The 16,495-nt window shown below is 35.1% G+C and overlaps 1 protein-coding gene across 6 annotated transcripts in view; it reads right to left on the bottom strand.

Annotated features, from left to right (window-relative positions):
• The window catches only part of trappc9 (trafficking protein particle complex subunit 9), a 253,708-nt gene that overhangs the window by 71,319 nt on the left and 165,894 nt on the right, over nt 1-16,495 (bottom strand). For all 6 annotated transcript variants that reach the window (XM_062029344.1, XM_062029342.1, XM_062029343.1 and 3 more), the window contains one exon: nt 971-1,159. In XM_062029344.1, coding sequence (XP_061885328.1) covers nt 971-1,159 — 189 coding nt within the window. The remainder of the gene's footprint in view (nt 1-970; nt 1,160-16,495) is intronic.

Below are 16,495 nucleotides of genomic sequence, written 5' to 3'. Positions count from 1 at the left end.
TACTTCCGCTACAGGCAAGGCTTTTTTTATCAGCGAGCAAAAGTTGCGAACTTTATCGTCGATTTTCTCTACTAAATCCTTTCAGCAAAAATATGGCAATATCGCGAAATGATCAAGTATGACACATAGAATGGATCTGCTATTCCCGTTTAAATAAAAAAAAATCATTTCAGTAGGCCTTTAAAGCTTTACATGGACTGGCACCTCAGTATATCTCGGACCTCATCCAAATGTACACTCCTGCGTGCGCTCTGAGGTCCGAGAGCCAGCTCCAGCTCGTGGTGCCCAGGACGAGACTTAGAACCAGGGGAGACCGGGCCTTCTCTGTGGTCGGCCCTAAACTCTGGAACACTCTGCCCCTCCATGTTCAAACTGCTCCCACAGTGGATTGTTTTAAGTCTCGTCTTAAGACCCACTTTTATTCTTTGGCTTTTAACACTACGTTAGTTGTGTGGTCTTCTGTCCTCTGTTGTCCTCTGTGGGGTTTTTTAAATAAATTTTGATGTCTATTTTACTGTTTTAATTGGTTTTACCCTTTAAAATCGTTTTTAATCATATTTATTTTTTATATTGTCTCTGTATTGGTTTTCTATTCATTTATTCTTTGTTTTTATTCAGTCATTGGTGTAGCATAATATTGTTTTTAATATTGTTTTTAATATTGTTTTTAACATGGCTGTGCAGCACTTTGGAAACATTCTTGTTGTGTAAATGTGCTATATAAATAAAGTGGACTGGATGAGGGTGATGCTCGTTAAGGTGTGACTAATTGCTTGGACATGACAACACGGGGTCAAAGTGTCAAGCAGCCAGCCAGAAGTCTTCCCCAGCTGTCAGAGCTGAGTTCCTCGCTGGCCACAGGGCCTCCAGATGCAGCAGCCAGATGTCAGCACACACTCCGAAAGAATAGCGCCTCCTTCTGGAGTGAATAATACATGCAAAGCTTGTGCTTTCTGTCTGGAAGGATATGATGCTCCAGCAGATGCCCAGCTTGCTGTTGATCTGACAGCCTCGAGCGTGCTGCCGCTCCTCCTCCAGCTGCTTGGGGTTAGTGGCGTGCTCATGCTCGTGATCGTGATCGTGCTCGTGCTCGTGCTCGTGATCGTGCTCGTGGAGGGGCAGGCTCTCAAAGTCAAACTTGTCCACCTGGATGGCCATCCTGGAAGACACGCATCAAAGCAACACGTGTCAATGATGCCTTTGAAGGTCATAACACGCCAACAATCACGTCAAACCAGCGCTGCTTCTCTTCAGCTTTACATCACGGCTGCTAAAAATACAACACGTCTGGCAACACATTCACACTTCAAACATGAGTAAGGATGACCTTGCCCTTCTCCAGCATACGCTACTAACAATCAATGTTTATTTTTTATACCACCTCCACTACCTTTGTGTGTGTCAATGTGCTGATCAATATTATTTCGTTTTTTATGTATCTTGTTTTCTTTCTTCTGAGTATCATTTGAAAGTATTCCTTCTTTTCCGTTTGTACCTGTATGTTGCCCGAGTCAGAGAGTAGTCTTTGCAATTAAGTTCAAGGGGAACTGCACTTTCTTGGTTTTTGGTCAATCATTAACAATCAGTATGTAAGACACATACATTGTTCTTTTTGCATTCTGATTTGTAAATGAAGGTTAGCAAAAGTCAGCTAACAATAAAGTCAAAGGGAGTCACTCTATTCCGCCTATAAAACACTCTAAAAAACATCCAAACACCTCCATCAAGGTTTTATATACACGCTGTAAGTATACATGTCATGTAGTAACATTCATAATAACATGTAATATATACATGATGTAAGTATATATGTCATGTAGTAACATTCATAATAACATGTCATATATACATGATGTAAGTACATATGTCATGTAGTAACATTCATAATAACATGTCATATATACATGATGTAAGTATATATGTCATGTAGTAACATTCATAATAACATGTCATATATACATGATGTAAGTATATATGTCATGTAGTAACATTCATAATAACATGTCATATATACATGATGTAAGTATATATGTCATGTAGTAACATTCATAATAACATGCCATATATACATGATGTAAGTATATATGTCATGTAGTAACATTCATAATAACATGTAATATATACATGATGTAAGTATATATGTCATGTAGTAACATTCATAATAACATGTAATATATACATGATGTAAGTATATATGTCATGTAGTAACATTCATAATAACATGTAATATATACATGATGTAAGTATATATGTCATGTAGTAACATTCATAATAACATGTAATATATACATGATGTAAGTATATATGTCATGTAGTAACATTCATAATAACATTTAATATATATACATGATGTAAGTATATATGTCATGTAGTAACATTCATAATAACATGTAATATATACCTGATGTAAGTATATATGTCATGTAGTAACATTCATAATAACATTTAATATATATACAGGATGTAAGTATATATGTCATGTAGTAACATTCATAATAACATGTAATATATACATGATGTAAGTATATATGTCATGTAGTAACATTCATAATAACATGTAATATATACATGATGTAAGTATATATGTCATGTAGTAACATTCATAATAACATGTAATATATACATGATGTAAGTATATATGTCATGTAGTAACATTCATAATAACATTTAATATATATACATGATGTAAGTATATATGTCATGTAGTAACATTCATAATAACATGTAATATATACCTGATGTAAGTATATATGTCATGTAGTAACATTCATAATAACATTTAATATATATACATGATGTAAGTATATATGTCATGTAGTAACATTCATAATAACATGTAATATATACATGATGTAAGTATATATGTCATGTAGTAACATTCATAATAACATGTAATATATACATGATGTAAGTATATATGTCATGTAGTAACATTCATAATAACATGTAATATATACATGATGTAAGTATATATGTCATGTAGTAACATTCATAATAACATTTAATATATATACATGATGTAAGTATATATGTCATGTAGTAACATTCATAATAACATGTAATATATACCTGATGTAAGTATATATGTCATGTAGTAACATTCATAATAACATTTAATATATATACATGATGTAAGTATATATGTCATGTAGTAACATTCATAATAACATGTAATATATACATGATGTAAGTATATATGTCATGTAGGAACATTCATAATAACATGTAATATATACATGATGTAAGTATATATGTCATGTAGTAACATTCATAATAACATGTAATATATACATGATGTAAGTATATATGTCATGTAGTAACATTCATAATAACATGTAATATATACATGATGTAAGTATATATGTCATGTAGTAACATTCATAATAACATGTAATATATACATGGTGTAAGTATATATGTCATGTAGTAACATTCATAATAACATGTAATATATACATGATGTAAGTATATATGTCATGTAGTAACATTCATAATAACATGTAATATATACATGATGTAAGTATATATGTCATGTAGTAACATTCATAATAACATGTAATATATACGTCATGTAGTAACATTCATAATAACATTTAATATATATACATGATGTAAGTATATATGTCATGTAGTAACATTCATAATAACATGTAATATATACATGATGTAAGTATATATGTCATGTAGTAACATTCATAATAACATGTAATATATACATGATGTAAGTATATATGTCATGTAGTAACATTCATAATAACATGTCATATATACATGATGTAAGTATATATGTCATGTAGCAACATTCATAATAACATGTAATATATACATGATGTAAGTATATATGTCATGTAGTAACATTCATAATAACATGTAATATATACATGATGTAAGTATATATGTCATGTAGTAACATTCATAATAACATGTAATATATACATGATGTAAGTATATATGTCATGTAGTAACATTCATAAAAACATGTAATATATACATGATGTAAGTACATATGTCATGTAGCAACATTCATAATAACATGTAATATATACATGATGTAAGTATATATGTCATGTAGTAACATTCATAATAACATGTAATATATACATGATGTAAGTATATATGTCATGTAGTAACATTCATAATAACATGTAATACATACATGATGTAAGTATATATGTCATGTAGTAACATTCATAATAACATGTCATATATACATGATGTAAGTATATATGTCATGTAGTAACATTCATAATAACATGTAATATATACATGATGTAAGTATATATGTCATGTAGTAACATTCATAATAACATGTAATATATACATGATGTAAGTATACATGTAATGTAGTAACATTCATAATAACATGTAATATATATACATGATGTAAGTATATATGTCATGTAGTAACATTCATAATAACATGTAATATATACATGATGTAAGTATACATGTAATGTAGTAACATTCATAATAACATGTAATATATATACATGATGTAAGTATATATGTCATGTAGTAACATTCATAATAACATGTAATATATACATGATGTAAGTATACATGTAATGTAGTAACATTCATAATAACATGTAATATATATACATGATGTAAGTATATATGTCATGTAGTAACATTCATAATAACATGTAATATATATACATGATGTAAGTATATTTGTAGTATTTAGTAACATTCATAACAACATGTCATATTTATAAAGCAGTATATTAGTTTCATTGACGTTCACTTTTTCCTTCAACAAGACCACTGATCACGGCAGACTTCATTAAAGCGATCACTTAGTTTACAATGTCTGCTCTCACCGGGATGATGTTCTCATATTCCCGTTTAGATGAAGAATTCATCATAACTCACATGAAAGGTAGACAAAAAAAGCTGACCAACTTGTGTGATAAAGTCCACAACCTTCTACTGTCCAGGTAAGAGGAATGATTGATCATCAGCAAGTCTATAATAACATAAGCTAGTTATGTCCTAGTGGTGAAGATAGTTTAAAGACTTATATTGCTGGTTAATATCCAGGTCAGGAGATGTAAATGATGCTAGTTTAAAGACTTATATTGCTGGTTAATATTCAGGTCAGGAGAAGTAAATGATGCTAGTTTAAAGACTTATATTGCTGGTTACTATTCAGGTCAGGAGATGTAAATGATGCTAGTTTAAAGACTTATATTGTCAGGAGATGTAAATGATGCTTTTCAGAGTGACTTACAGGCTAAATGAATGACACTAGTTAACAAAGCACAGGCTTTTTGGGGCGGTATAGCTCGGTTGGTAGAGCGGCCGTGCCAGCAACTTGAGGGTTCCAGGTTCGATTCCTGCTTGCTTCCACCATCCTAGTCACTGCTGTTGTGTCCTTGGGCAAGACACTTGAGCCAGTGCCACCCACACTGCTTTAAATGGAACTTACATAATGGCTTTCACTATGTAAAGCGCTTTGAGTCACTAGAGAAAAAGCGCTATATAAATACACTTCTTGTACGTGTTGTGTGCATTGTGCTCCTTTCTGTTCCGCCACAGGGAGCTGCAGTCGTGTGTTCCACGCCACACATCTGAACACTTTTCTTTTCTTTGGAGCAAACGTCTCGCTCTGGTTTGTGTTAGCATTAGCCATGTTTTGCTAGGTGTGTGAATCTCCGCTGGGGAAGTAATAAAATACCGAGAGAGAAAAAAAACATTGATTTGTTTGACTTTTTAAATGGTCTGCAACAGAACACTTGAATGTGTCAATAAAAGTGATTGATGGTTCAGGCCTACTGTAAATACAAGATGATACATTTTGAAGGAGGATTATTCATGTGGAGCTTCTCATCCAGAACATCTTTTTCATTTGTTTCTCAGGGAAACTTATTCATGTTTTTATTCAAGCAGCAAAGCACTTTTTGACCTGCTGCTTTTGTGTTGCACACATTTCCATCAAAGTATTCAACTCTTGTTTCTCATTACAAATGAACTGTTGCTTATTTAGTGTAAGGAAAAGCTGCATGAATATACATAAATGAAAGATGCATCAATAATTGAATTATAATCAGTGGTGAGGTGCCCTTGGATGATCATTCCCATGAATACTAGCGTTTGCATCTTCCTGCACTTTTCATTAGCGAGGTGGTGAGAATGAGCATCTATCTCGTTATTCCAACCAAGATTTGCATAAATCTGTCATTAGGGTCCGCACAGGACCTTTTCAAAAGGAATCCCAAAGGGAGTCCTTTTGCAATGGGACGAAAGGACCCTATTGAAATTGTAAGGTTTTATTATTATTATTCCGCAGCTTTGCGGACTACTTTGCCCCCCTTAAAATGCTTCAAAACTCACCAAATTTTTGGCACACATAAAAAAACGCGAACAAAACTCTTTGGTAAAAAAACCAAACCCCAAAAATCCCAATTGCTCTCTAGTGCCCCCTAGGAAGAAATCTGCCTCTAACTCCCAGTAGGAATGTCGTAGAGACATGAAACCCAAACCTGTATTTAGGTCTCGCTTAGACCTACTTTTCATTAATTAATTTCTTCGGGCTAAAATCTACAGAAAGTTGGCAATTTCCCCTTCAAGACAAAAAATGACTAAAAACACTCGTTTTTGATTTTTGAGCTGTAATTTCACCCCCTTAAAATACTTCAAAACTCACCAAAATTCTCACACACATCGGGACTGGTGGAAATTGCGATCTAAAAAAAAAACCGAAACCCAAAACTCAAAATTGTGCTCTACATAATTTTTTTTTTTAAAACAGAAAAAACTGCTCCTCAGAGGAAAACTCAGACAAAACTGCTTGTAACTTCCGGTAGGAACGTCGTAGAGACATAAAACAAATACCTCTATTTAGGTCTTGCCTAGACCTACATTTCATAGATTGACATCCTTCAGCAAAAATCAACAGGAAGTTTGCTATTCCTCCTTCAAAACAAAATTTTTGTTACAACCGGTCACCAAACATCAAATGTTATCTCCTCTGAGCGCGTTTGTCGTTTCGGCTTCAAACTGCTACAGGAGAGAGATTGAACCCTTCTGATTAAAAGTTGAAGAAAGAGTTGTGATTAGTGCTACCGTTTTGATTTTACAAGCCTTCAAAGACCCGCAGCACTGATGCTGCACCGGTGCCAAAAATGACAACGGAACATGCGATTTCTTCTTTTTTGTCCTCAAAATTCTACACACAATACCCTATAATGACAATGTGAACTCAGACACAACTTCCTCTTATAACGCTGCTTGCAGCTTTAATAACAATTAAAGCTGCAAGCAGCGTTGGACGGGTCCGCATTTTGGCAGGTGCTAGTCCTAGGTGTCCCAATACTTTTGTCCAGTGGTAGTCCTGAGTGAGACCTACATAGAGGTTTTTGTTTCGTGTCTCTACGATATTCGTACTGGGAGTTAGAGGAAGTTGTGTCTGATTATAGGGTATTGTGTGTAGAATTTTGAGGACAAAAAAGGTATATTTGCATTTTACGTCGTCATTATAGGCACCGGAGCAACTTTAGTGCTGCGGGTCTAAAATCAAAACGGTAGCACTAATCACAACTCTTTCTTCAACTTTTAATCAGAAGGGTTCAATCTCTCTCCTGTAGCAGTTTGAAGCCGAAACGACAAACGCGCTCAGAGGAGATAACGTTTGATGTTTGGTGACAGGTTGTAACAAAAATGTTGTTTTGAAGGAGGAATAGCAAACTTCCTGTTGATTTTTGCTAAAGGATGTCAATCTATGAAATGTAGGTCTAGGCGAGACCTAAATAGAGGTATTTGTTTCATGTCTCTACGACGTTCCTACCGGAAGTTACAAGCAGTTTTGTCTGAGTTTTCCTCTGAGGAGCAGTTTTTTGTTTTTAAAAAAAAAATTATGTAGAGCACAATTTTGAGTTTTGGGGTTCGGTTTTTTTTTTAGATCGCAAATTCCAACTGTGCCAATATGTGTAAGAAGTTAGGTGAGTTTTGAAGTATTTTAAGGGGGTCAAATTAGAGGTCAAGGACGTAAAAAGGAGTGTTTTTAGTCAATTTTTGTCTAAAATGGGAAATTGCCAACTTCCTGTTGGTTTTTGCCCGAGGATGTGAAATGATGAATTGTAGGTCTAAGTAAGACCTTTTGTTTCATATCTCTACGACCTTCCTAGTGGGACTTAGAGTCAGTTCTCTTCCTAGGGGGCGCTAGAGCGCAATTTTGATTTTTGGGGTTTGGTTTTTTGACTATGTGGGCTGGACTTCTTTTGGAATGTGTGTAAAAAATGTGTTGAGTTTTGAAGCATGTTAAGGGGGGCAAAGTAGTGCGCAACGTTTTGCATCAATCTGTCATTTGATTGGTCTTTGCATGCACAAACTGCAGACAATCCCATTTTCTGGCACTTCCATGCCTTGCAATGAGCCTTACAAGTGCTCGAGGCACACTGAAGGCAGATCCAATTCAAAGATCATTATTCCGCCATGGAATCCCATCCCGCCTCATCTTCTGTTTGTCTTCTCCTCGCTGGGGGGTGTGTGACCCCTCGTGATGACACGTAAACACAAAGGCTTGCTGCAAGTCAACACGTGGGGCGTGACCCCTGACACCGCCTTGCTAATTAGCGCCATCTCACCGCTTCAATGGGAGCAGCCAGTGAAAAGGTGGCAGGTAAAGGACTAATTGAATTGTCTCCCAAGGTCATGATGACATTCACGCATCAATGCTTGCTCTTCCTTTACAACAACAACAACAGACTGCTGACACAAATGTCAAGTATGACAACTGCTCAATTCTATTGCTCCCAGTAAAAGGCAACATTAAGAGTGTTGCAATAAATATAGATACATACATATATACAGCACAATATAGATACATACATATATGTATACAGTACAGGCCAAAAGTTTGGACACACCTTCTCATTCAAGTCAAACAGGCTAACCTCCTCCAACCTCCAAGGACAAAGCTTCGAACTATGGGAGATCAGCCTTTCTGCTCCGCTGCTCCCAGTCTGTGGAACGCTTTCCCTGACCACCTGAGGGCACCTCAGACTGTGAATGCTTTTAAAAAAGGCTTAAAAACCAGATTTTTAAAAAAAGCCTTTTTATAGATTTTTATAGATATGCATGCTGGTTCTAGCTATTGGGCTCTTTCTAGTTTTATACTTTATTTATTTTTATCATTATTATTACTATTTTCTTCTTTTTTTTTTAACACTGGCACTTTGAGGTTGTTTGCTCAACGTAAAGTGCTTTTTACAAATAAAATCTATTATTATTATTATTAATGCATTGTCTTTATTTCCAAGCCCATTGACAAGGCAAGGAATTCCACTAATCAACCCTGATCAAGCTCACCTGTGAAGTGACAACCATTGCAGGTGACTACCTCTTGAAGCTCATGGAGAGAATGCCAAGAGTGTGCAAAGCAGTAATCAGAGCAAAGGGTGGCTATTTTGAAGGAACCGGAATATAAAAGTACATAACTCCACGTGTGTTCATTCATAGTTTTGATGTGACAATCTACAATGTAAATAGTCATGGAAATAAAGATTGACTGAGAAGGTGTGTCCAAACTTTTGGCTTGTATTTATTATACTATATTTATTGTTTTTGTGATGTTTATCATGCATAGGTATTATATTATACAATTGTTTTACTTATATATAACATTTAAATATTTATTTAATTATTACATATTTTTTGCTTAACAAGTTTATTACTTTATTGATTGCCATTTGATTTCTTTGAGTAACAGATAACTTTGATATATTCATACTATTTGTATTATTTATTATGTGGATTAATACATTTTATTATGTTCTATTTGTATTTACATATAACATTTGATTATTATATTTAGCAATACATAATTATGTATAACTAGTTTATTACTTTATTAATTGATATTGATAAATGATTGTTATGAGTAACAGGCAATTAAAATTATTCCAATAAAAAAAATAAAAAAAAAATAAATTAAAAAAAATAAATATATATATATAAATAATCCGTTCATGAATGAGTATATATAAGTAAGAGGAAATATCAGTAGTGTTGCAATAAATATACTGAATGTTGATTTATAACATTGACACTATATTAATTGTATTGCTATTATCAATGATGTATGTTTGTTTCCATTATTCCCACAGTTATTTTTATCTATATTAAAAATGTTGTATTTATCACATAATTTATACACAATTCTGTGTAACAAGTTTATTACGTCATTGTTAATATTTATTTTAAGTATGTTTGATAGGAGTAACGGGCTGGTAATAATTGATTGTATCTATTATACTTATCTTGTGTTATCATTTACTATATTTTAAGTATATTTTATTGTGATTATTTCATTAAACTACATTTTATTGCCATTCTATTTATGAGTGCGTACAGATGGTGTTGCTATTTGGTGAATATTTTTGGAATGATATGAATTTCTGCATGAGATCATCATTTTGTTGTCTAATGACAGTCATTAGAGAAGCGCTACAAAGATGTGACTTTTATAGTCTGTGAAGAAAGAAAAACATTTCATGACAGTGTTTGGGATTATTAAGCAGCTGCAAAATAAAGATATATAATCATTTAACACAACAATAGTTGGTCTCTTATGGCCAATGAAAACCAAACAACTGAGGGTATTCCATAGATTTAGTTCTCCAGTAAGTAAGTAAGTAGACTTTCTACTTTCACACACTTCAGAGGGGAGAAGATTTCCATCCCGCTTGTAAGTTGATGCTTTCTTAGTGAATTCAGGCTCCTGATCATGTAGCAGCATGGCTCAATAAAGCTTCTCTTTTAGCACAGGGCCATTTGCATCTCATTTGCATAATATTACTACACCTATTTTCTGGTGTGTGTGTGTGTGTGTGTGTTGGCTGCGGAGTAAGAACGGCATCATTTCCAAAAAGCATCTTTCCAACAGCAGCCATGGCTTTTGCCGCAGGGAAAGAGGAGGAGAGCATACATAATACTCTATGTATGTTTTCATCAGCAGGCTATTTTTAGCGCTTTAGGGCGGAGAGCATAGAGGCTCATGCAGAGGCGGGAGAGGCCTAGCTTCTATTTTTAGACTGCGGCGCGCTGAAGGAAAAGAACAGCAAGAAAATCAAGAAGGAAAACAAAAACAAAAAGAGCAAGAAGAAAAAGAAGAAGAAGAAGAAAAAGAACAAGAAGTAAAACGACAAACAAGAACATGAAAGAGAAGAATAAAAACAAAATAGAAGCAGAACAAGAACAAGAAAAAGAACAAGAAGAAAATCAACAGGAGCAAGACAAAGAACCCTAATAAGGAGAATAATACAAACAAAAAGGAGGAGAAGGAGATACAAAAAGAAGGAAAAGCTGATGATGAAGAATCAGAAGAATCCAAACAAAAAGAACAACAAGAATAAAAGAAAAGAGAAAAACAACGAGAATAAATAGACAAAGAAAAACAAAAAGAATAAGAATAACAAGTGCAAGAACAAGATTGAGAACAAACACAAAAAGGAGCACAAACACGAAAGCAGACAAAAACAAAAAGAAGAAAAGGAAGATGAGGAAGAGGAAGAAGAAAAACAGGAAGAAGAGGAAGAAGAAGAACAACAACATCAAGAAAAAGAAAATCGAGAAATAAAAAATCAAGAACAATAAAAATAAGTTGAAGAAGAAAACAATGAAGAAGAAGAAGAAGAGGATGATGAAGTTTACACACTTATGTCTACAAACACACTTATGTCTACATACACACTTATGTCTACAAACACACTTATGTCTACACACACACTTATGTCTACACACACACTTATGTCTACACACACACTTATGTCTACAAACACACTTATGTCTACAAACACACACTTATGTCTACAAACACACTTATGTCTACAAACACACTTATGTCTACAAACACACTTATGTCTACACACACACTTATGTCTACAAACACACCTATGTCTACAAACACACACTTATGTCTACAAACACACTTATGTCTACACACACACTTATGTCTACACACACACTTATGTCTACAAACACACTTATGTCTACAAACACACACTTATGTCTACAAACACACTTATGTCTACACACACACTTATGTCTACACACACACTTATGTCTACAAACACACTTTTGTCTACAAACACACTTTTGTCTACAAACACACACTTATGTCTACAAACACACACTTATGTCTACAAACACACTTATGTCTACAAACACACAATTATGTCTACAAACACACAATTATGTCTACAAACACACTTATGTCTACGAACACATTTATGTCTACAAACACACATATGTCTACAAACACACTTATGTCTACAAACACACTTTTGTCTACACACACACTTTTGTCTACAAACACACTTTTGTCTACACACACACTTATGTCTACACACACACTTATGTCTACACACACACTTTTGTCTACAAACACACTTATGTCTACAAACACACTTATGTCTACACACACACTTATGTCTACACACACACTTATGTCTACAAACACACTTATGTCTACAAACACACTTTTGTCTACACACACACTTATGTCTACACACACACTTTTGTCTACAAACACACTTATGTCTACAAACACACTTATGTCTACAAACACACACTTATGTCTACAAACACACTTTTGTCTACACACACACTTATGTCTACAAACACACTTTTGTCTACACACACACTTATGTCTACAAACACACTTTTGTCTACAAACACACTTATGTCTACAAACACACTTATGTCTACAAACACACACTTATGTCTACAAACACACTTTTGTCTACAAACACACTTTTGTCTACAAACACACTTTTGTCTACACACACACTATGTCTACAAACACACTTTTGTCTACAAACACACTTTTGTCTACAAACACACTTATGTCTACAAACACACACTTTTGTCTACAAACACACTTTTGTCTACAAACACACTTTTGTCTACAAACACACTTATGTCTACAAACACACTTATGTCTACAAACACACTTTTGTCTACAAACACACTTATGTCTACAAACACACTTATGTCTACAAACACACACTTTTGTCTACAAACACACTTATGTCTACACACACACTTTTGTCTACAAACACACTTTTGTCTACAAACACACTTATGTCTACAAACACTTTTGTCTACAAACACACTTTTGTCTACAAACACACTTATGTCTACAAACACTTTTGTCTACAAACACACTTATGTCTACAAACACACTTATGTCTACAAACACTTTTGTCTACAAACACACTTATGTCTACAAACACACTTATGTCTACAAACACACTTATGTCTACAAACACAATATGGATGGATTTGTATTCATAGAAGTGTAGTAATACTACTGTCCTTTGAAATATATACTACTGTATATTAATAATATACATATACGAGTAGTAATACTACTTCATATACTACAGTCTTTTGAAAGATATACTACTGTATATTAATAATATACATATAAGTGTAGTACTACTACTTGATATTGTACTGTCTCTTGACAGATATACTACTGTATAATAATAATAATATACATATAAGTGTAGTACTACTTCATAGTGTACTGTCTCTTGACAGATATACTACTGTATAATAATAATAATATACATATAAGTGTAGTACTACTTCATACTGTACTGTCTCTTGACAGATATACTACTGTATAATAATAATAATATACATACAAGTGTAGTACTACTTCATTACATATAAGTGTAGTACTACTTCATAGTGTACTGTCTCTTGACAGATATACTACTGTATAATAATAATAATATACATATAAGTGTAGTACTACTTCATAGTGTACTGTCTCTTGACAGATATACTACTGTATAATAATAATAATATACATATAAGTGTAGTACTACTTCATTACATATAAGTGTAGTACTACTTCATAGTGTACTGTCTCTTGACAGATATACTACTGTATAATAATAATATACATATAAGTGTAGTACTACTAACAGATACTCTGAGAGACACCTCATCACCACTACTTATCATCTTTGTCATACAACGCTGCAGCATGTTGGACACCTCACTTTATCCTGCACTTCATGCAGTCTTTGTTGCTCCTCAGCCTGTTGGACACCTCACTTTATCCTGCACTTCATGCAGTCTTTGTTGCTCCTCAGCATGTTGGACACCTCACATTATCTTGCCCAACAATCTTTGTTGGACACCTCACTTTATCCTGCACTTCATGCAGTCTTTGTTGCTCCTCAGCATGTTGGACACCTCACTTTATCCTGCACTTCATGCAGTTTTTGTTGCTCCTCAGCATGTTGGACACCTCACTTTATCCTGCCCAACAATCTTTGTTGTTCCTCAGCATGTTGGACACCTCACTTTATCCTGCCCAACAATCGTTGTTGTTCCTCAGCATGTTGGACACCTCACTTTATCCTGCCCAACAATCTTTGTTGTTCCTCAGCATGTTGGACACCTCACATTTATCCTACCCAACAATCTTTGTTGTTCCTCACCATGTTGGACACCTCACTTTATCCTGCCCAACAATCTTTGTTGCTCCTCAGCATGTTGGCCACCTCACTTTATCCTACCCAACAATCTTTGTTGTTCCTCAGCATGTTGGACACCTCACTTTATCCTGCCCAACAATCTTTGTTGTTCCTCAGCATGTTGGACACCTCACTGTATCCTGCCCAACAATCTTTGTTGTTCCTCAGCATGTTGGACACCTCACATTTATCCTGCCCAACAATCTTTGTTGTTCCTCAGCATGTTGGACACCTCACTTTATCCTGCCCAACAATCTTTGTTGTTCCTCAGCATGTTGGACACCTCACTTTATCCTGCCCAACAATCTTTGTTGTTCCTCAGCATGTTGGACACCTCACATTTATCCTACCCAACAATCTTTGTTGCTCCTCAGCATGTTGGACACCTCACTTTATCCTGCCCAACAATCTTTGTTGCTCCTCAGCATGTTGGACACCTCACTTTATCCTACCCAACAATCTTTGTTGTTCCTCAGCATGTTGGACACCTCACTTTATCCTGCCCAACAATCTTTGTTGCTCCTCAGCATGTTGGACACCTCACTTTATCCTGCCCAACAATCTTTGTTGCTCCTCAGCATGTTGGACACCTCACTTTATCCTACACAACAATCTTTGTTGCTCCTCAGCATGTTGGCCACCTCACTTTATCCTGCCCAACAATCTTTGTTGCTCCTCAGCATGTTGGACACCTCACTTTATCCTGCCCAACAATCTTTGTTGTTCCTCAGCATGTTGGACACCTCACTTTATCCTGCCCAACAATCTTTGTTGTTCCTCAGCATGTTGGACACCTCACTTTATCCTACCCAACAATCTTTGTTGGTCCTCAGCATGTTGGACACCTCACTTTATCCTGCCCAACAATCTTTGTTGCTCCTCAGCATGTTGGACACCTCACTTTATCCTGCACTTCATGCAGTCCAACAATCTTTGCAGCTGTAGCAGGGTATAAAGGTGGTCACCATGGAAACAAGCTTTGTTTGAAAAGCCAATGAAGTGAGGTGTGTGTGTGCGTGTGTGTGTGTGTGTGCGTGTGCGTGTGCGTGTGCGTGTGCGCGTGCGCGTGCGTGTGGCCAGCGTCTTCAATTGGGCGTCATGATGATGATTCCAAATGATGTTTGAACATGTGACCAACAAAGTGATGGCTGCAAATGTGTCAGCATCTTGTGGACAGTCAATGCAGATTTCTTCAATGACAATTAATTGTGCAATATTTGTAGTCACTGCAGCACAGCATGTACTTATATAACCTAGTCCAAACAACCTTACCCACTCACGGTGCAAAACAAACACAAAAAGTCCACACATGACAACCTGTAAAAAAAACGCCCAAACCAACTGAAATCCACATCAGTGCATGATGAGAAAATGCAAGACCCTCTCTACACATTTATTCATGTTGGACACTTTTTAGCTGCTTGATATTTCTGATTGATTACACAAGTTGAAGGAGGTCGTCACATACCAATGACATGATATGAATATACTATATATATATATATATATATATGTATATGTATATGGAAAACATTCCCATCGTATCAATTCCTAGGAATCGCTTGCATTTTTTCAAACGACTCCTTTACCGATTCCTGCAGGTGGGAGTGATGTCATTAGGCAACGTGCGTAGTGGCGTCACACAGCTACATGGCGCCTAAAGTTTGCCTATATTTGACAAGGGTTTGCCCTAAATGCCTTCCTGTAGACAGACACTTAGGGCCTGCTTTACTAAAGTTTGCGTGCACTAAAGTTTGCGTGTACTAAAGTTTGCGTGTACTAAAGTTCGCGTGCAGTAAAGTTTGCGTGCACTAAAGTTTGCGTGTACTAAAGCGCGTACAAACTAAACGTGTACAAAGTGAATGGCGTCTGTAGCAGACTAACAAACAATTATTTTTGCGTCTGTCTTCACTAACATGCCAAATATGTGCTGATCATCAACAACACTGGGAGGAGAGGATGCAATTTGAATATTTAGCACACGCAATGTGATTTAG

This window comes from Entelurus aequoreus, linkage group LG20 (assembly GCF_033978785.1).
Source record: "Entelurus aequoreus isolate RoL-2023_Sb linkage group LG20, RoL_Eaeq_v1.1, whole genome shotgun sequence".
In the NCBI taxonomy this organism is placed as follows: domain Eukaryota; kingdom Metazoa; phylum Chordata; class Actinopteri; order Syngnathiformes; family Syngnathidae; genus Entelurus; species Entelurus aequoreus.
Note: the sequence above shows the minus strand (reverse complement) of the source record. Positions and strands in the feature narration are given on the sequence as shown.